The sequence below is a fragment of the Eptesicus fuscus genome, chromosome 5 (assembly GCF_027574615.1).
Source record: "Eptesicus fuscus isolate TK198812 chromosome 5, DD_ASM_mEF_20220401, whole genome shotgun sequence".
In the NCBI taxonomy this organism is placed as follows: domain Eukaryota; kingdom Metazoa; phylum Chordata; class Mammalia; order Chiroptera; family Vespertilionidae; genus Eptesicus; species Eptesicus fuscus.
In genome coordinates, this window is record NC_072477.1 from 27,742,987 (window position 1) to 27,762,211 (window position 19,225).

Consider the following 19,225-nt stretch of genomic DNA (forward strand, 5'->3'; position numbering starts at 1 on the left):
CCCAGCTGTATTCTCTTGTCTGCCTTCTGTAATCCTTTACCGCCTCTCTTCAGGTTCACCCTTGGCTGTGCTGGCATGGCACAGCCTCCCTCTGTGGGGTGACCGATGGGGTGATCAGGGGGCCCCCGCTGACACCCGCCTTGGCTGGCCTGGCGCCACCTGCTTGCTGGCCCCGCCCCCTGCCGCTGCCACTGGTCACCTCTGTGGGATGAGTGGTGGGGCAATTGGGGGTCCCCCACTGGCACCCACCTTGGTTGGCCTGGAGCCTGCGGGCAGCTCCTATGTTGATCGTCTGCCCCCTGGTGGTCAGTGCGCATCATAGTGACTGGTTGTTCTGATGTTCGGTCGATTTGCATATTAGGCTTTTATTATATAGAATTATTATTCATATTCATAGACACTCATGTTCCAAGAATAACTTTACCAGTAGAACTAACTACCTATCTTATGTCAGATTAATCCTGTGTACTGCCATCATGATGCCCAATTCACTCAAACATATTTCTGGTTCTTGTAGCCAGAACTCTTGGCAACTATAGCTAAAAGACTGATGAGTTGTTCATAAAATCTTTTCTCTTTCTTCACCAGGCAAGCTAATAGGCCATGTTTCCCAGCCTCCTTTGAAATTAAAACATGTTAATGAGTTCTGGCCAATGGAATGTAGGTGGAAGGCATGGCCATAACATCCTCCCAGGTATGATCCTCCATTCTTGCCCCTCATCTGTTGGCCAGGTGCAGAGGATCCAATGGAGAGGACCATGACGGGGCCCAAGCATGGTGAAGCCACTAGATTGAAGGAGCCTGGGTTTCTGAACCACCACTTCGCAAAAATTACCAGCCACGTGACCAGGAGCACCCAAATGGCATTGTAGACAGACAATAAATATACATTTATTGTGTTAAACCACTAAAATGTGTGTTTTTTTAAAATAGCAGTTAGCCTACTTTGACAAATATCAAGTACACGTGTTTCTCATGCTTCCATTTTCTGCTTCTCCACAATTGAATTTTCTAGGGCCGTGGTAGGCAAACTGTGGCTCACGAGCCACATGCGGCTCTTTGGCCCCTTGAGTGTGGCTCTTCCACAAAATACCATGGCCTGGGCGAGTCTATTTTGAAGAAGTGGCGTTAGAAGAAGTTTAAGTTTGAAAAATTTGGCTCTCAAAAGGAATTTCAATCGTTGTACTGTTGATATTTGGCTCTGTTGATTAATGAGTTTGCTGACCACTGTACTAGGGAATTAGTTGCGAGATTCTTTCAGTGACCCCGCAAAAGGATATTAAAACTCCCAGGAGAAACTTGCCAACCAAGTCGACGTTCTTTTCATTAGCTGCCCTTCCTTGCTGTACAGTCCACTGAACTTTGGAGGCTGGTTAGTACTTTGAAGCCCAACACTGAGAGCTTAAAGAATCATTCTTTGCCGTTTCCACAGGGTCATGTGCAAGAAAACTGGTCACTTACATCCAGTTGGCTTCTAGGTAAATGGCAAACACATAGGTTTCAATTTCTACTGAGATACCAAACTGCATAACAGAGTTAAGATGACGCTGTGATCTGACAGAGCAAAGTGGCTATAAAGATTTTGGAATTCTATCACCACAGTATTTATCCCTAATAATTTAATATTCAAAAAAATTAAGTACATTTTGCTGTCTTTTTCTTTTTTTCTGTGACTCTGTATTATGAACCTTCTGAGCCTGCACAGGTTCTTAGCCTTTTTTTTGTGGTTCACAGACCCTTTGTAATTCTGATAAATCTAACAGACCCCTAATTACAATAATGTTTTAAAAATGAATAAAATACATAGGGTTAAAAAATTAAAATACAGTTATAACATATTTTAAGTATTATAGTAATATGTGTTTCTATGGACACATTAAATAACGAGATCTAGCAGTGGGTCTAAAAATTACTGCAATTTTGAAGTAGTGATGAGTGGAAATGACATTGAGATAACAATTATTATGAAATGAAAATATCTGGGGTTTCTATCAGTGACAAAAATCACAAGTATTGCTAATACTAATTGGTTTATTGCCTACATTCATAATAAAAAGAAATGTTAAATTTTATTTAGAAGTTAATGAAACCAAAGATGAAACTCTATTCTTTATCCATGGAGCCCAGGTTAAGAACTCCCAGGACTAGAGGTCCCCCCAAAACATCAACGGTGTTTATTTCTGAGTGGTGAAAACATTTTTCTTCTTTTCTGTATTTTTCAAAATCTCCACCATAGTCAAACTTTTATAATCATAAAACATATCACACGATATTTTCCAAACCGAGAGGAGTGTATTGCTTGGTAAGATTCACGATAGACAAATTGGAAAAACAAAGCAATACTTGAAGAAAATCCTTTAGGAGGAAAAATAAAAAAAAGGAAACAAAAATCTTGGATGACGATGGGGTAACTTAACCTCACTTTCATCAGAAAGACTTGAAGTTGTGAGGTCGTTACACAACATATCTTTATACACAAAGGGATCACTTCTTTAATACATACATGATGCTGCCTCAGGCCTGAAGCTTCATAACTCTTTAACAGGCCACACTGCCATTCTTGGGCCATATCCTAAGGAGAAAGAGGGAACCCACAGGCCCCAATTACTCATGAGTTTATTAATTTTATTATCCATACATTCTGCATCTTCCCCTTTTGCTTACCTCCTAGCTAGGTCTGCCTACTCCCCCAAATCCTTACCAGGCCCTACAAGACCCTCCCGGATCTGACCCTTGCCTATACCTCCCCAGTTCCCAACTGCATTCCTCGGGCGTCAGCCTCCCGGACCTTTATTCCTCCAGTAAGCCCACCCTGTTTCAGCCTCAGGGGCTTTGCTTTTCCTGTTCTTTCCGGGCCAGTTCCTCCTCCAGAGATCCCACCCAACAGTCTGCTCCTCCTCACCCGAGTCGCTCCAGCATCGGTCGGTCCGCAGAGTGGCTTTCCTGACCGCACTGCTGATTGTCATCCTTGCGAGTCACCTTACTGCCCAGAGCACTCTGAAGTGATTTCCATTTTGTTTCTCTCACCAGGAAGGAAGCTTCCTGAAGGCAGGGACCTTGACCGCACTGTTCACCGCAGCACCCTCCGCTCCTGAATGAATGAATGGGAATGGATGAACACCTGTGGACTGTCTCCTTGGGGTGTGCTCTGGCTTAGAAACAGAAACCAGTTCATCGCGGCACAGCACGTTGAGGCTTTGGAGCAGACAATCCTAGGATGGCAGCCCCGCGGGAGTGCCAACAACTGAACCCACAGGACCGCCGCTCCGGCTGGCCGTGCGGAACTGAGACTGCGTGGAGCGTGAGGGGGCGTGGCCACCCCCTCCCCGGAAGTGGATCAGAGCCCGCGAGAGGACGCGGGCGGGAGGCTGGGGCGGGCGGCCGCAGCGGTGGGCCGGCGGGGTGAGTGCCCTCCGGCCATGGAGGACGAGCTGAGCTTCTCGGACATCTACGGCGGCCGCCTGGCCCTGCAGCGCCGCTACTACTCCCCGTCCTGCCGCGAGTTCTGCCTCAGCTGCCCGCGGCTCTCGCTGCGCTCGCTCACCGCTGTCACCTGCTCCGTGTGGCTGGCGGCCTACGGACTCTTCTCCCTCTGCGAGGTAATGGCCGGGCCGTCCCTCCCTGCGGGCGGCGTCCGGACTCGATGTTGGAAGGATATGTGGGGTCGTGGGGTCGAGCCCCGACCTCTCGGCGGACCCTCCGACAGTCGCAGGGCCGGCGGGCGGGAACTCGCTGGCTCTGGGGACGCCCTCCCGCTGCTGGACAGCTCTTTAAATTCCGCTTAGTGGCGTTTGTGCCCTGTCCTTTCTCCCTCCCTTGGATCGCTGCTGGGCTCTGGTTCCGCCCAGTATACACCGGGTCCTTGCACGGCAGCCTAAAACTTCAACTTCCATGCGCCGTGGACCCGAGAGCTGTTCGGTGAATCGTCCTCACCCATCACTTCCCCTCCTCGGGAGTCACTGCTCCCCAGACCTCATCTATAGTTGCGCAGAGACCGTCGCTGGCAGTATACACACACGTACACACAAACACACACACGTTATTTAAGAGCTTCACATTGACAGTTCTTCCTAATCTCTCTTTTTCAAGGCAGTCTATATCCCCCTCCTCCCAACTGCTTCCCCAACTTCAAGTACTTTCTAAAGAGTTAGGACATTTCAGAGATGGGTAGGTTTTTTTAAGCTCAATTTCCAGACCATTCCTATTGTCCCAGTTGTTTTCACATCTCTAAAATGGAGTTAATGTCTGCCATGCCAGCTCCACAGTATTGTGAGGGTCACGTACAGTGGTTTTGTGACAGCCCTCAAATAGAAGGAGTCACCCTCATTGCCTTTTTCAGTTTCGTATGTAGTGCCCTGAATTGAGTATATTATTTCAGGAGTGATCTGGTCAGAGTAAGCACAGCAGGACTATTCTTTAATTTGGATATTGCTTCCATTACTGCATCATTTATTGCATCCATTAGCTTTTTTGCCATTCAAGCATAGATATGTGCATAATTAGGACTGCCTAATTTGTGTCAAGTTATATCTAAAAGTTTTCTTCGTAAGTCAGTTAAGTTGCCAGGACAGTCCTGTTCCCCCCTCTCCCCCCAAAAAAAGAAAAAAGATTTAATCCCATATAATAAAGAGGTAATATGCAAATTGACTGTCATGCCTTCAAAAGATGGCTGCCTATGACCAGGCTGGCAGAGGGGTTAGTGAGGGACGACCAAACAACTGAACAAGCAGGCTGCGTGGGGCGACCAGGCCAGCAGGAGGGTTAGTGAGGGTCGACCAAATGACTGAACACCAGGCAGTGTGGGGCGGCCAGGCCGGTGTGGGGGCTGTGAGGGGCGACCAGGCCAGCAGGGGAGGGGGCAGTTGGGGGAGACCAGGCCGGCAGGGGGGGTCAGTTATGGGCATCCAGGCCAGCAGCAGGGGTCAGTTAGGGGCGACCAAACAGGCAGGCAGGTGAGCGATTAGGAGCCAGTGGTCCAGGATTATTGGGCCTAAACTGGCAGTCTGACATCCCCCAAGGAGTCCTGGATTGGAGAGGGTGCAGGCTGAGCTGAGGGGAACCCCCCCCCTACCCTGTGCACGAATTTTGTGCACCAGGCCTCTAGTTTATAATATATGGTCATATGAGGAGGGAACAGATACTTATTAAATGACCAGTGGAACAACAGATTGAAGTTTCTCTCTCTCTCCTTCTCTCTTTTCCTCTCTCCCTCCCTCTCTCCCTCTTTCCCTTGCTCTGTATCTCTCTAAAAGTAAATTTAAAAAATTTAAAGGAAGGTACTTTCAAAGAAAATCAGAGCTGGTTAATAGTTAAAGTGGTAAAAACATACCTTATTCAGAAACCATTGGGATAGGAGAAAAAAGACCTCAGTATAGAATTGGGCTCAATTCTGAATACAGCTTAGAAAAGTGGGAATTTATAGTCGAGGAGCAGGGTGGGGGTCAGTGGATGGGAAATTACTAAAAGGAAACATCAGCGGCTAAACGGACTTGACAGGATTCTTGCTGAAGACCAGCCAGGTGGGAGTTCTCTCTAAACTGACTTTGCAAGATTCTTGCTACAACTGGGCAATGCAGGCCCAACAATGATGGACACCAGGGTCAGGGGCTTAGAAGAGCTTGACTAGAGTTAGGTCAAGGAGTGCACCTTGTCAGTCACAAAGAATAATAAGACACTTCCTGCCCTCAAGGACTGACAGTCACAAATTGCTGAATTTCTTTTGATTCCAGGTCAGTGATTTTTTGCTGGTGCCATCCTTCTATATAATAGCTTTATGGAAAAAAGAAAACAGTGCCTCATGAAAGAAACACACATCAATAGAAGAACATATTTCAACATCAGAAATGATAAAAGGTTGTAAATGTGTCTTAGAATCAAAGGAATAAATGCCATCTTGAGCCCTTAACACATCAGGTAGTCATATCAGCTCATCAGTCAACCTTAACACATCATTTAGTCACAACCCAAAACAACTAAAATCTAAATGAGAATCTCTGTTATTTTCTGTTATTTAACAAAACAAGATGTCAGGAGGTAGGAGGGCTCTAGAGGGCATAAAAGGCTCAGTAGATTGGTTTTCTTTTTTTCATCTTGGTGTACTCTACTTGTCCTCAGCCTAGCTTTCCACATGGTCTGACAGAGTCCATAGTAGTTGCAGATATCAAAACGTCAGGATTACCTGCCAATGTGGCTCAGTGGTTGAGCATTGACCTATGAACAGGAGGTCACAGTTGGATTCCCAGTCAGGGCACATGCCTGCTTTTAGGCTTGATCCCCAGTAGAGGTTGTACATGAGGCAGCCAATTGATGATTCTCTCTCATCATTGATGTTTCAGTCTCTCTCTCCCTCTTCCTATCTCTTTCTGAAATAAATAAAAACATATTAAAAACAAACAAAAAAAGCCCTCAGGATGTAGGGACCTTATCTTCCTTAGATCTCTTTTTAAGATGGACTTGGTTTTCCAGAAACCCCTCCAGGAGATCGTCCCTCACATCTCATTGGTCAGAGTTGTGTCACGTGTCCATTTCTAAACCAGTCAGAAGTGGGAACCAATCATGATTCACTTGAAGTTGTATTAGGAAGGAGGAGTGGTTGGGTTGTATCTATTACACTGTGCTAAGCATTTGATTGTTCATTTTGTGATTTTGCACTACATATTATTCTGAGGGAGAGTGCGAGGAAAAGGTCTGAGTCCTTAAGTTGCAATTTTGGAAGAAAAATCTCTGATGGTGGATATTTTCTGATAGAGGTTCTCTTCCACAGATCTGTCCGTTTGTTGTCTGGATGTATTTCATCATGCTTTCATAGCTCTACAGAGCACAAATGAAAGTGATTTCCTCCTCCTCCATGCATGTCCCTCTTACCTGTTCAACTCACAGCAGAACAAAGGCTTTTCCTGCATGGCCTAGAGTTGACTCATTAAACAGTGGCATATGCAGAAGACCATCTGGTAATCTTACTGCCGGTGTCTGGCTCTCTCTTCAGAACAGCATGATCCTCTCTGCTGCAATCTTCATCACCCTCATAGGCCTTCTTGGTTACCTCCATTTTGTGAAGATTGATCAGGAGACTCTGTTAATCATTGATTCCCTGGGCATCCAGATGACTTCATCCTATGCCTCTGGCAAAGAAAGCACCACCTTCATTGAGATGGGCAAGGTGAAGGATGTCATCATTAATGAGGCTATTTATATGGTAAGTATGTAAGTGGTCTCACAGGCCTCTTTGGAGGCGTAGCCCATGGAGTGTGCCTGGATTTGAACTGTTTTAGTACCTAAAGTATTAATGTCAAAAAATTAAAATTGAGGACTCTGCTCCAGTACTTGCAGTGTTTCCTTTTGGGCTGGCATGTCTGAAACCATAAAAGTAACTTATATTGAAAAAAAGATATGTCCTTTTATATTATTTTTTTTATTTTTAGAGAAGAAAGGGGGGAGGGAAAGAGATATTTGTTGTTTTTCCACTTATTTATGCCTTCATTCGTAGATTCTTGTATGTGCCCTGACCAGGGATTGAATCACAACCTTGGCATATGGGGATGATGCCCTAACCAATAGAGCTGCCTGACCAGGGTGTCCCTTTTTAAAGAGACACAGCAGGTTCTCATGGATAGGGAGTCAGCATTTCAATTTTATTTTTGGCTCAGCTTCAGAATCATCTCGGTGGTGATTGTTGGCATGAGAATGTATTTATCCCTCACTTCAAAAACTATCAAGTGTTCTACTTAAAGATAACCATTTATGAAAAAGTTTTAGCCATCCCTTGAAGAAAAATAAAACAAAGTGAGTTTCACTTAGATCTCTATTTGGTGTATTTTCTTACAGCAGAAGGTGATTTACTACCTCTGTATTTTATTGAACGATCCGATGGAACCAAATGGAATATCCCAAGTAGTACCTGTCTTCCAGGTGAGCACAGAACACTTGGCTTAACTTTCTTCTCCAAAGAAATCCTCTACCTTCCCCCCACCCCTCTGCCTATCCACAGCTACTTCTGTACAGTAGCAATGTAAACTTTTGTTGTCAGGAACATTTGAGGATACCTGACGGCTATTTTTAGTGAGAATTAGGATTTTAGTTCTTTCAAGAACTCCTTTTTGAGGCAAATACAGGCTTTCAGAAATATTACAAATTTACACATATTTTAGGGAAAAAATAGATAGCAACTTCGGCCTGTAAATCACTATTCATCTCCTTGGGCTCTGTCAGTCTACCAATATGATTTTATGTAGATGTTACTGATCTACACATACTGTTAATACACTGTTTTGCATCTTGCTTTTTAAATTTGACATGAATATTTTCATGCATATACAAAAGGCCACTGTACTTATTTAAATAACTAGAGGCCTGGTGCATGAAATTTGTGCATGGCGGGGGGTGTCCCTCAGCCCAGCCTCCACCCTCTCCAATCTGGGACTCCTTGAGGGATGTCCCACTGCCCATGTAGGCTAGTGGGACATCCCTCTCACAATCCAGGACTGCTAGCTCCCAACTGCTCACCTGCTTGCCTTCCTGATTGCCCCTAACCACTTTTGCCTGCCAGCCTGATCACCCCCTAACCACTGCCCTGCCAGCCTGATTGATGTCTAACTGCTCCCCTGCCAGCCTGTTTGCCTCCAACTTCCCTCCTCTGCCGACCTGGTCACCCCTAACTGCCCTCCCCTGCAGGCCTGGTCCCTCCCAAATGCCCTCTCCTGCTGGCCATCTTGTGGTGGCCATCTTGTGTCCACATGGGGGCAGGATCTTTGACCACATGGGGGCAGCTATCTTGATCTTGTGTGTTGGAGTGATGGTCAATCTGCATATTACTCTTTTATTAGATAGGATAGAGGCCTGGTGCATGGGTGGGGGCCAGCTGGTTTGCCCTGAAAGGTGTCCCGGATCAGGGTGGGGATTCCCTTGGGGCATGGGGCAGCCTGGGCGAGAGGCCTGTGGTGGTTTGCAGGCCGGCCATGCCCCCTGGCGACCCAAGCGGAGGCCCTGGTATCTGGGATATATTTATCTTCTACAATTGAAACTTTGTAGCCTGGAGCAAAGCCAAGCCTTCTGCTCGATCCGTGGCTGCCGCCATTTCTGTTTGGATTTGTTTACCTTCTATAATTGAAACTTTGTAGCCTTAAGCGGAGGCCTGGGCTGGCCAGGGAAGGTTGAAAGCTTGGCTTCCTCAGTCACCGGGGACAACCCTAGCCTGTTCTCTCCAGCTCCGTGGCTGCCGCCATTTTTCTTGGGATTTATCTTCTATAATTGAAACTTTGTATTCTTGAGTGGAGGCCTGGGCCTGCCAGTGTGTGTGGAAAGCTTGGCTTCCTCTATTGCTGGGGAAACCCAAGCCTCCCTCCTGCTCTCTGTGGTGGCAGCCATCTTGGTTGGGGTTTATTTGCATATATGCTCCTGATTGGCTGGTGGGCGTGGCTTGTGGGTGTAGCGGAGTTAGGGTCAATTTGCATATTACTCTTTTATTAGGTAGGATTTTACTATCATTTCAAGTATCAGTTTATTTAGCCACTCTATTGCTAACTTTTGAAATCACATCCAGGGTATTTTTTGCTCTTCTCTTATAAAAAACCACTTATACAAACATAATTGTAATAAATCCCTTTTAGGTGTATAATTCACATATGCAGTTAACTGCCTCATTGCCCTGTTTCTCAAAGGATTTAAGGCAGCTAACCTAAAATTCTTTTGCATTATAGTTCAAAATTATTTTATTAACATTTATGAATAGCTTCTGGATTTTTAAAAAATATATATTTTATTGATTTTTTACAGAGAGGAAGGAAGAGGGATAGAGAGTTAGAAACATCGATCAGCTGCCTCTTGCACTCTCCCTACTGCGTATGTGCCCGCAACCAAAGTACATGCTCTTGACCAGAATCAAACTTAGGAACCTTGAGTCCGCAGGCCAACACTCTATCCACTGAGCCAAACTGGTTAGGGTACTTCATGGATTTTTACAGTGTTTGAGATTTGACTCTAGAGATTGGACAACTTTATACACTTTGGGGCAGTGGTCGGCAAACTGTGGCTCGCGAGCCGCCGTTTGCCGCTCTGTTGACTAATGAGTTTGCCGACCACTGCTTTGGGGGGGGATTTGTGCTTTTCTAGTCTTGGCTAACAATGGGTATAGCTTCTTTAGTTTAGTATGTTGGTAAAGGAATTAAAATTTTTAAATTTGTACTTCTTTAAAGACAGGGACTTTTCATATTTCTTTGTATCTACCTATTACAATTTCTTCTTGTTTTAAACTATCTGTACCTTCTCTTTTAGTCAAGTAGAATCTAGATACTAATTATGTATTGATAACAATTTATATATTTGGGTAGCAAACTTTTATTAAATATGCCATCCTCATCTTTTTCCCATTCTGTGACTTCCTTTTAATTCAGTTGTATTACATTTCATTATAAACAGTATTTGTCAATACTTATAAGTTAAGCTGCCCTTCTTTTCTCTGAGGACTGTTCCACAGCTTGTGACACTCCCCAGGAGGGTCTCATTGTTAATCCTCTTTCTTGCTCTTAGATGGAGATCATGAAATTTATACAGATTACAAACTGTCTTTTGAGAACCGGCTTTGCAGAATTCACAGGCTGGGCTGAGGGCCTAGTAAGGGACTCCCCAGCAAGGTGCTGTGAGGCCTGAACTCTGCCCTTCTGAGCTCCCACCTGTGCCTATAGACCCCTTGGTGTGGGTGAGAGATTGAAGTTGCACATGGATGCAGCACTCCTAAGCTCTCCCTTGTTCACCTTGACTGTGCCTTTCTTCCCTTTGGCCTTCAGAGTGCCAAGCCCCGGCTGGACTGCTTGATTGAAGTGTACAGGAGCTGCCAGGAGATCCTGGCACACCAGAAAGCCACGTCCACAAGCCCATGAGCCCCAGCATTCAGAAGGCCAGTACTGTCTCCGTGGGAAATGACTCCTAAGCCATTGGGCTGGTGTTTTTTACTGTATTCAAACATCATGTGGACACGGTCCTAGGAACCAGGATGGATGCAGTGGAGCTGAGAGCCACAGAGCAGGTGACTGGAACTCAGCTCATTGTGTGATGTTGAGCCAAGTGTTCCTGGTATATCAGTGTTCCCCTCGTAAGGTATGTATGTGTACATTACCAACTGAGAGGAGACCTTAAGAAACGGTATGTCAAAGGTCATGCTGACAGAGCACTTTGCGAATTTTCTAAGCACATTCAAGGTTATTTTTTGTTGAAATTTGTGGAGCAAGACATTGGGAAACTGATGTCAGATCTCTTGAGAAAGACAATTTCCAGATATATCAAAGTTAAGAAAATAGTCCAGGCCTTCAGGCACTGGGTTAGTGGGAAGAAATGTCTTACAAGACTAGACTCTGGCCCCCTATCTCCTTTGTCTGTAAGGGTTAAATATGGTGACTCTCTTAATAAACGTCACAGTAATTGCCTGGTTCACAGACATCTGCTTTTGACTGACAAACATGAATGTGGCATTTCAGTCAGGGTGTGAAGCACATTAATACTCTTCTGTTGCTCAAAAACTTCTTTTGCTAAGAGGAATGAGACAAAAGTCCAGACAGAAATTTGACTTTGGTTTCCAGGAACATGTTAAAGAAGGATAAACATGCAAAGTATAGAAGCCTTTGTTGGTAAGACAGTTTCTTCTGTATAAAATTCATAAACTAAGGGAGGATTCCTGAAGGATTGGGAAGAAGACACGGTGGGGGAAATAACTTGACCCCCAAATTCAGTATGAACACAGCTCCATTCTCCCTTACTTTTTCTTTGGGATCCTAATTTTTGTTTGTTTGTTAATCGTCACCTAAGGATATTTTTTCCATTGATTTTTAGAGCGAGTGGAAGGGAGAAGGGGGGGCGAAGAGAAAGAGAATGAAAGAACGTCAATGTGAGACACACTGATTGGTTGCCTCTTGCACATGCCCCGACTGGGGTCAAGGATCAAACCTGCAACCCAGCTATGCGCCCTTGACCAGGAATTAAACCCTTTGGTGTGTGGGCTGCCACTCTAACCATTGAGTAACACAAGCCAGGGCAGATCCTAAGTTTTTAAAAACTCCCAGGTAGATAATATTATCCTCATGGGCCTTAGAGACACTCAAGTATCACAAAACCAGAGTTGCCATTTCTGCCTTTTACACCAGCCCTGGAGGGGTTCTTCAGAAGCCTGTGGTATGTGTGATGTGTTAATGTGTTCCAGGTAGGAATGTCCCAACTAAACCCAAATGCTGGGCGAAAGGCAGGAACAGCAATGTTTGACCAAATACAACAGGCTAATTTTTAAGTTGATAACTTGGTATGGGCCGAGATGATGTAATAAATATCCACGTGGCTGCTGGCAGAGAAAAGGTTCTCCACCCCTGGTATAAGGGATGAGAGGGGAAGCGTGCAGCAGCTGAAGTGCTCACATAAACTAGTTCCAGCCGAGTGGTTCTGCAGTATCACACACACACACACACACACACACACACACACACACATACAGTCAGGGTAAAATGCTTGGTTCTTGGGTGCTCCTGCTAAAACCATACAGTTTTCAGCACTTTATTGACAAATGGTAAGACTGTCTTAGAGCTATGAAATAAAACTCCGTTTCTGATGTTGGAAAATCAGAGTACCAATGAACTCTTTCGTCTTACTTTGTTAGGGGAGGGTGGAAACAATGATCATCTCCTCTGCACGCAACAGAAGGTCTCAGAGGGATAGGGGGATACTGGCATCGTTAGGGAGGCAAATGTGAAAGCAACATTCAGTTTCTGGGACAGACATCACATGTCCTCTGTCCTCAAACTAATTCCCAGCAGAAGTTCGCCAGACGTCTTGAGGAGCAGATCCAGGCCCACAAGCCCTAAGAGGTCTCCTGTTTCTGACTCATTTTGGTGGCTCCCCGAGTAGCAAAAAGCAGAGTGCATTTGCTTGGTCTTTCAAAGAGCAGGGAACAGTGATGGCCACCTCGTCCTACAGCAGTGAGCACAGCCTTCATGGAGCCCCGTCCAGTAGTTAAAAGGAGACATGGGGAGGCCAAGTTAGACCTGCCCTGCCTTAGCTTGTACCCAGTTGGGCTTAGTCCAGTGTGAGGGAGAGCAGCTTCGATCTCAGCAGGGAGAGCTCCTGTCCCACAAAGACAGGAGCTGTTGCCCAGAGGGAAGGGGCACTGCAGAGTGCCTACTCACTGGCAGTCGAGGAGGGACAGGCCTCTGCTCCTTTTCCTCCAGCCCTGCCAACCCCTTCCCATCTGCGAAAGGAAGTCTAGTTTTAGTGAGGTCTAGGCTTTTGTCAGAGTTGGGGTGAATGGGAAATTTTGGTCCTCAGAATTTGAGGATGTTGGGAAAACTTCAAGTATAAATCCCCACATGAGGACCGTATAGAGTATAAAACAGATTTGCCTCCCCGAGGGTGCCACTGGGGAAAGCTCTGACTTATGGCACTGACACCCTCAGGAACAGACCTCCCTGTCTGTCTAGGAGCAGGCAGAATCCAGAGCTCAGTACTCTTGTGGGGAAAAAACACAGTGGTTTTTATACTGGGCCTGGCTTCTTAAAAGTTGGGCCCTGAAACGTAAGGCACCTAGAGAATAGAGGCTTCATGGACGCTGAAACACACACTTCACAGAACAAACCAGGGCGGGCTGGGGAGGGTGTTGGACCCATCACAGTAGTGTTACCCCAGGATTCGTATGGGGAACGGGCCAGGAGAAATATTCACAGCAACGCTGGCCCCTTGGCAGCCCGTGGAAGAGAAGCGAAGAGCTGTTGTCCAGCCAGCTCCCATGGCTGGTGGGCAGCAGGTGGCTTGGTGGGAGTGTTCACAGTTATGGAGCAGTGGCTCATGTAGCTGGCCATGAGGAGAGTAGCCTCTGCAATCTAAGGAGAAACAGAAACAAAGGACATGAACTAGCCTTGGCTCGAACACGGGCTCTCTCACACAGCCTTCCTGGGCTTCAGTTCCTTCATCTCTTAAAATACCCCCCTGGGAGAAATCGTCCAAAGGGGTCATTACTGTGGTTCACAGGCCCAAAGAAATGGGCGCCTGTTGGTCTGGAGGTTCTGTGAGATGCACAATACCCCCAAGAACAGGGCCACTTCCTCTCTGGCTAGCTCCCAGCTGGGGCAGGGGCTCCCTGGAGCAAAGGGCCGCATATCTTCTCCTTTGGCAGGGGAGTGTTAAAAGGAGGCGGAGACCTGGCAACCTCCAACTTCAGGATCAAAGCAACAGGGTTTCCAGTGAACTCTCAGAGGGAGTCAGGAACCTAAAAATGAGGACTTAGGTTTCTGAGTCTTTGTAGTTCTTACTTTTGCTAGTCAACATTTCCTGTGGGAATAAAGCCCTTAAGGCAAAGGAGGTCTCTGGGCGGAATTCAAGACCCGGAGGACAGGGGAGCATGTGCAGACTGTCCCACTTTGCGACTAGTGTTGGGACAGCAGAGCCCAGGACGGACGAGGTGAGAACATCTTGAGGGGGCAGCTGCCCTGGTCCTGCTGCAAGGAGAACAGTGAGTGAGCACCCAACTCCAGCCTGCACGGTGCGGAGGCCTGAGAGCAGGAAAGGTCATGTGAAGGGCACAGGAGCAGCTGGGCCAGCGTGAGTGCCCTCCCTAGCCAGCCCTCCCTGCCTGCCCAGCGGTGACTTCCGAGCAATTCCACCTGAACCCTTTGGAGCCATGATTACAGACAAGGCCAAGTTTCCTTTGGGGCAGGGCTCTTCTAGGATACGGTCACAACCCCAGCTTCCTTTCTCAGCTCCAAGTCCACCTCTTCCTACATTACAGCTCAGAGCAAAATGTTTCAGTAGCTCTCAGACGCACCTTAGGAGCGGCCATCCGGAAGGTCAGCTTTTCAATGTGGCCTTTTCCAGAGCTCTGGTCTGGAATGGATCTAATCACAAGCATGAAGTCGTCCCGGCAGCCACCAAAGGTCGTCACTGAAGAGTAGGGGTAGGTGACACGTACTTGCTGTGGGAAAGAGCTAGTTAGTCCCGGGGAAACTTTCCATCTGCCTCCCGAGCTAGGAACCAGCATCCTGTCTCTTCGGGGCACAGGGAGCTTAACCAGGAAAGAACTCTGCAGTGGTCATAATCTAGAGAGACGCATCTCCAATGTCTACACGCTGTGTCTAGACTAGAGAACAGCAGTGCTTGGTGCTTGGTGCTTGGGCAGGGGGTAAGGAGCGGGGGGCATGGTCATTTCACTCAGGCTTTTGAGTCGAGAGAGAAGAAAATACTATTTAGGAGAAGGAGGGGATCGGGGAGCCAGCCCTCCTCCTTCCTTACCATCGTGTTGTGGTCCAGGATGCTGACACCATCCTCATTCACAGCAATCCACACCAGAGGATTCTCCTTGGAAGACAGAGGTACAGGCTGGGGAAACAGGAAAACCCCATCAGACACATCCACAGCGATGGATTCTGAACCATGAGAGCTTTGTGAGGAGGAAGGCACACAGGGATCTGCTAGGCAGTGCAGTGATTTCCAACCTTTTCCTTATCTTGGAAAACGTAAAAGATGGCATTTGGACAGCATGCTGGAGCGAACAGGAGGCTTCTGGCCTTGGGGCCCTGGCTACCTGCTAACAATCCCGAGTGGGAGGAGATCACAGCCTATCCCGCCACAGCCCACCGACTGGGAAGCTCTGTGCGTAGAAGAGAGCATCCCTGGCTGCTCTGTCATGGGCGTGGGGAACAGACTGCTTTCTCCCAGCTCTCAGACACTGACGGCACTCCGCCCACAGCCTTTCCCAGCTGGAGTGCATCTTACTTCAATCAATCTCACAGGGACGGTAAACGAAACAGGAAAGCAAGAATGCAATCTTACGGGCGATAGACCCTACCAGTACGAAAAGTGGCTATTTAGTGGACAGTTCCTGGAACGACTGTTTGCGCTGCCAGCGCTGCAGTAGGGCAATCCCCAAAAGGCTGGGGAGGTAGGCATGCCACCTTTTTCAGAAGCTTTCCCCACCTTCCCAGACCGAGTGGGACCCTGTGTTATATGCCCTTATAACTAGTTGATGCTATCTTCTCCCCACAGGGGTAGCATTGAGAAAGAAGTCAATAAAAGAAAGATGAGGGACACCCAGAAAGAATCCTGGCCCCAAAGCAATGACTCACAACTGCTCTGGACCATGGAATTGGGAGTAGGTCAGAAATGGGTTGGAGAGATAGCGACCCCTGGTGGTTGCTAGTTTGCAGGCAGGCACTGCAGACCAGACTCAAACATGACCAAAGAGGGACAGTTGCTCCAGAAGATACTTGGCGCATTCCTGAGGGGGTGGTCACCACTCCTTCCACTGGAAACCACGTGCACTTACCTGAGCAGCAAAGAGCTTAGCACCAAAGAAGGGCCATTTCCGGGCCACGGTCAGGTAGATGCGGATGCACTCAGGAGGGGAGCAGCCTTGCAGTGCTGCCCACTTTGTGGTCAGCTGATCTACTAGATGTCTGGATGGACAGAGGGAGAGAAATGGTGCTTGTTAAGTGTTTTCATGGCAGCTCTGAGACCTCCCCGAGCCCGCAGCCCGCATCTCCCACAAGACCCCGTAAGCCCTTCAGCCTACCTCAGCTGTTCAGTGGGTGTCCCGTATCTGTAGCGCCTCGGGTAGAACCTGTCTAGCACCTGCTGTAGGTGGTGCTGAGCCTTGGAAGGGGGTGTGCCCCCAGGGCTTGGCGAGAGGTGCCTCTCCAAGTCCCCAAACTCTACCTGTGATAGAAACACATGGAAGCACAAGTCAAGACTCTGGACATGGTGGGGGTGGGATGGGGGTAGGCTGTTGAGAAAGGTGTAGTACACCCTTTTTTTCATAACTTTACTGGGGAGGTGTGAATGGATGTGAAAAAACACTTCCTGTGAACTGGCCCTTTATCTCGTTTCACAGATACTAGAGATAAACAAACAACCTTAGGGTCCTGGAATATTAGAGATTATCTAGATCAACTTGCATTTTCCAGCTGAGGTTAAGTGCCTTATCCAAAGACACAGTTAATTAGGGGCAGACAGGGAAAACAATGTAGAAATTCTGGCTTCCAATCCAAAAGTATGGGACATAGGATTGAAGATGCTACAGATCCTAGAGTACAGCAGGTCCTCGAAGAACAGTTTTGTTCAATGTCACTTCATTGTAATGTTGATGAGATGTTTCGCTTAAAGCTGTAGAACCAGTTGACAATGCTAAGTGAGGACTGACTTACTTTAGCAGAGTTCCAAATGTGGCCTTTAGAGTCAGACACCTGGCTCAAATCCCACTCTCCACTTACCAGCTCTGTAATACTGGACAAGTTACTTAAACTCTCTGAGCTTCAATATCCTCACCTATTATGTGGGGATGAGAACTAAATGGGATAATACATCCTATATAATAAAAGGCTAATATGCAAATCGACTGAATGGCAGAATGACCGGTCGCTATGACACACACTGACCACCAGGGGACAGACGCTCAATACAGGAGCTGCCCCCTGGTGGTCAGTGCACTCCCACAGGGGGAGCGCCCCTCAGCCAGAAGCTGGGCTCACAGCTGGCAAGCAGGCAGCGGTGGCAGGAGCCTCTCCCACCTCCACCCACCTCCATGGCAGCACTAAGGATGTCCCACTGCCAGCTTAGATCCACTCCCCACCTAAGCCATCAGTCGGACATCCCCTGAGGGCTCCCAGACTGCGAGAGGGCACAGGATGGGCTGAGGGACGCCCCCCCCTCCCCCCCGCAAGTGCACAAATCTTGTGCATCGGGCCTGAGTACAAGTGGGCCTAAACTGGCAGTTGGACATCCCCTGAGGGCTTCTGGACTGCGAGAGGGTGCAGGCTGGGCTAAGGTACCCCCCCCCCCCCCCAAGTGCACGAATACCTTGTGCACCAGGCCTCTAGTATAAAATATTTAGCACAGGGTTCTCTATAGAGTATTTAATACATGTCTATTATATTAAAGATCAGTTATTAGAGAGAGAGGGAGAGAAGGAGAGGGAGGGAAAAAAGGGGGGAGAGAGAGAGAGAGAGAAGAGAGAGAGAGAGACAGACAGACATTGATGTGAGAGGGAAACATCGATTGGCTGCCTCCTGCATGCACCTTCCAGGGATGGAGCCTGCAACCCAAGTATGTGGCCTGTCAGGGAATTGAACCAACAACCTTTTGGTACATGGGATGATGCCCAACCAACTGAGCCAGACAGGGTAGGGCTAAAGATCAACTATTATTATTTCCTCTTCTTTTTCAGCAAGTAGATCTATGGGAACCATACAGTATCCCAGATACCTTTGGCAAGATGGCCTCCTAAAGGTAACAGGGAGAAGAGTCAAATTCGGAATGTGTGTTCCTTTCCTAATTCTAGTTAAAATTCTTGACAACTTTAAGTACAAATGTTATCGCATACATTATGTGATATGCATTAAGAACATACTTAGTACAACAACCCTGTGGGGGTAGGTATGGAGGTGTCTTTGTTTTCAGTCCACAGAAATGGAAACTAAAGCACAGACAAGTAAAGTAACGTGGCCAAGACCTCAGAGCTTGAAGTGGCCAGGACTCAAACCCAGGCCTCTGGATTCCCGCCCAGAGTTCTGCACGCAGCCATGAGGAGCTCAGCTGGGTAAGGAGCCAGGGTCAAGGCCACCCTCTCCTCTGGCACCGCCCATCTGCAGAATCTCCTGCTCCAGGCTGTGTGGCGCATTCCGCCTGCGAGTCCAAAGGTGGTGCCTGACCCTCCTGATTCCCAAACAGACCCGTACCTGGGCCATGAGGGCAGCCATCTCCAGAGCCAGCTCCTTGTTGACAGGAAACCTCCCTGCCACGATCTCGCCACTGGTCTGGAAGGCAAGCAGCAGACGCTCGCGCTCCGTCTCCCCTTTGACTTGACCCCGAAAGTACAGCCTGCAGGGAAGAGGGCGAGAAGCCAGGTCAGCTGGGATCCCCAAAGGACGAGGTCATCTTGGCATCTGTTTATCTTGACTCCCAAAGAAAGAAATGACTCTTTATGCCATTTGTAAGCCTATTTTCTATTGCCTCCAAAATATTTAAGCAAGCATGACACAGAGCCCACAGTTCTCATGGCAACTGTAGCGTGTGGTTAATTCTGGATACACTGTTAGACTTACGGGATTTGGTGAAGGGATCTGGTACCAGGAATCACAACTTATTAGGGAACTGGATGAGTTAAGAAGCCAAGAGACTAATGGAAACTATTTGCCTGGAGACAGCTGGGATGGAATTTTCTTACTCAAATTGGTAAAAAGTCAGGATGCCTACTTCTGTATTCCCT

General features: G+C 47.4%; 2 protein-coding genes and 1 long non-coding RNA gene across 6 annotated transcripts in view; 1 reads left to right on the forward strand and 2 right to left on the reverse strand.

Annotated features, from left to right (window-relative positions):
• Positions 1-2,050: 2,050 nt before the first annotated feature.
• On the reverse strand, positions 2,051-3,245 carry LOC114230604 (uncharacterized). The gene is made up of 2 exons (XR_003616530.2): positions 2,903-3,245; positions 2,051-2,572 (listed from the first exon to the last, which is right to left on the reverse strand). It is a non-coding gene; the product is annotated as an uncharacterized LOC114230604 (long non-coding RNA).
• An 89-nt stretch (positions 3,246-3,334) lies between these two features.
• PIGH (phosphatidylinositol glycan anchor biosynthesis class H) lies at positions 3,335-12,612 on the forward strand. 4 transcript variants are annotated; one of them, XM_054715973.1, is made up of 5 exons: positions 3,335-3,599; positions 6,986-7,195; positions 7,825-7,908; positions 9,772-9,856; positions 10,782-12,612. In XM_054715973.1, the coding sequence occupies exons 1-5, from the start codon at positions 3,420-3,422 to the stop codon at positions 10,811-10,813; spliced, it is 591 nt and encodes a 196-aa protein (XP_054571948.1). In that variant the 5' UTR covers positions 3,335-3,419; the 3' UTR covers positions 10,814-12,612. The 4 variants fall into 4 exon arrangements, with proteins under 4 accessions (XP_054571948.1, XP_008137150.2, XP_054571947.1 ...); XM_054715972.1 differs by having other exon boundaries at positions 3,352-3,599; positions 7,828-7,908; XM_008138928.3 differs by lacking the exon at positions 9,772-9,856.
• Positions 12,613-13,677: 1,065 nt separating this feature from the next.
• The window catches only part of PLEKHH1 (pleckstrin homology, MyTH4 and FERM domain containing H1), a 44,543-nt gene continuing 38,995 nt past the window's right edge, over positions 13,678-19,225 (reverse strand). Inside the window, exons 24-29 of the mRNA XM_054715971.1 lie at positions 18,696-18,837; positions 16,535-16,677; positions 16,289-16,418; positions 15,256-15,342; positions 14,792-14,938; positions 13,678-13,850 (exon numbers count right to left, since the gene is read on the reverse strand). Coding sequence (XP_054571946.1) covers positions 13,689-13,850; positions 14,792-14,938; positions 15,256-15,342; positions 16,289-16,418; positions 16,535-16,677; positions 18,696-18,837 — 811 coding nt within the window. The 3' untranslated portion in view covers positions 13,678-13,688. The remainder of the gene's footprint in view (positions 13,851-14,791; positions 14,939-15,255; positions 15,343-16,288; positions 16,419-16,534; positions 16,678-18,695; positions 18,838-19,225) is intronic.

Coding starts and splice junctions, on each gene's coding strand:
- PIGH (XM_054715973.1), top strand. CDS start 3,420: ATGGAGGACGAGCTGAGCTTCTCGGACATCTACGGCGGCCGCCTGGCC. Junction 3,600..6,985: donor GACTCTTCTCCCTCTGCGAG/GTAATGGCCGGG, acceptor CTCTCTCTTCAG/AACAGCATGATCCTCTCTGC. Junction 9,857..10,781: donor CGTATGTGCCCGCAACCAAA/GTACATGCTCTT, acceptor TTTGGCCTTCAG/AGTGCCAAGCCCCGGCTGGA.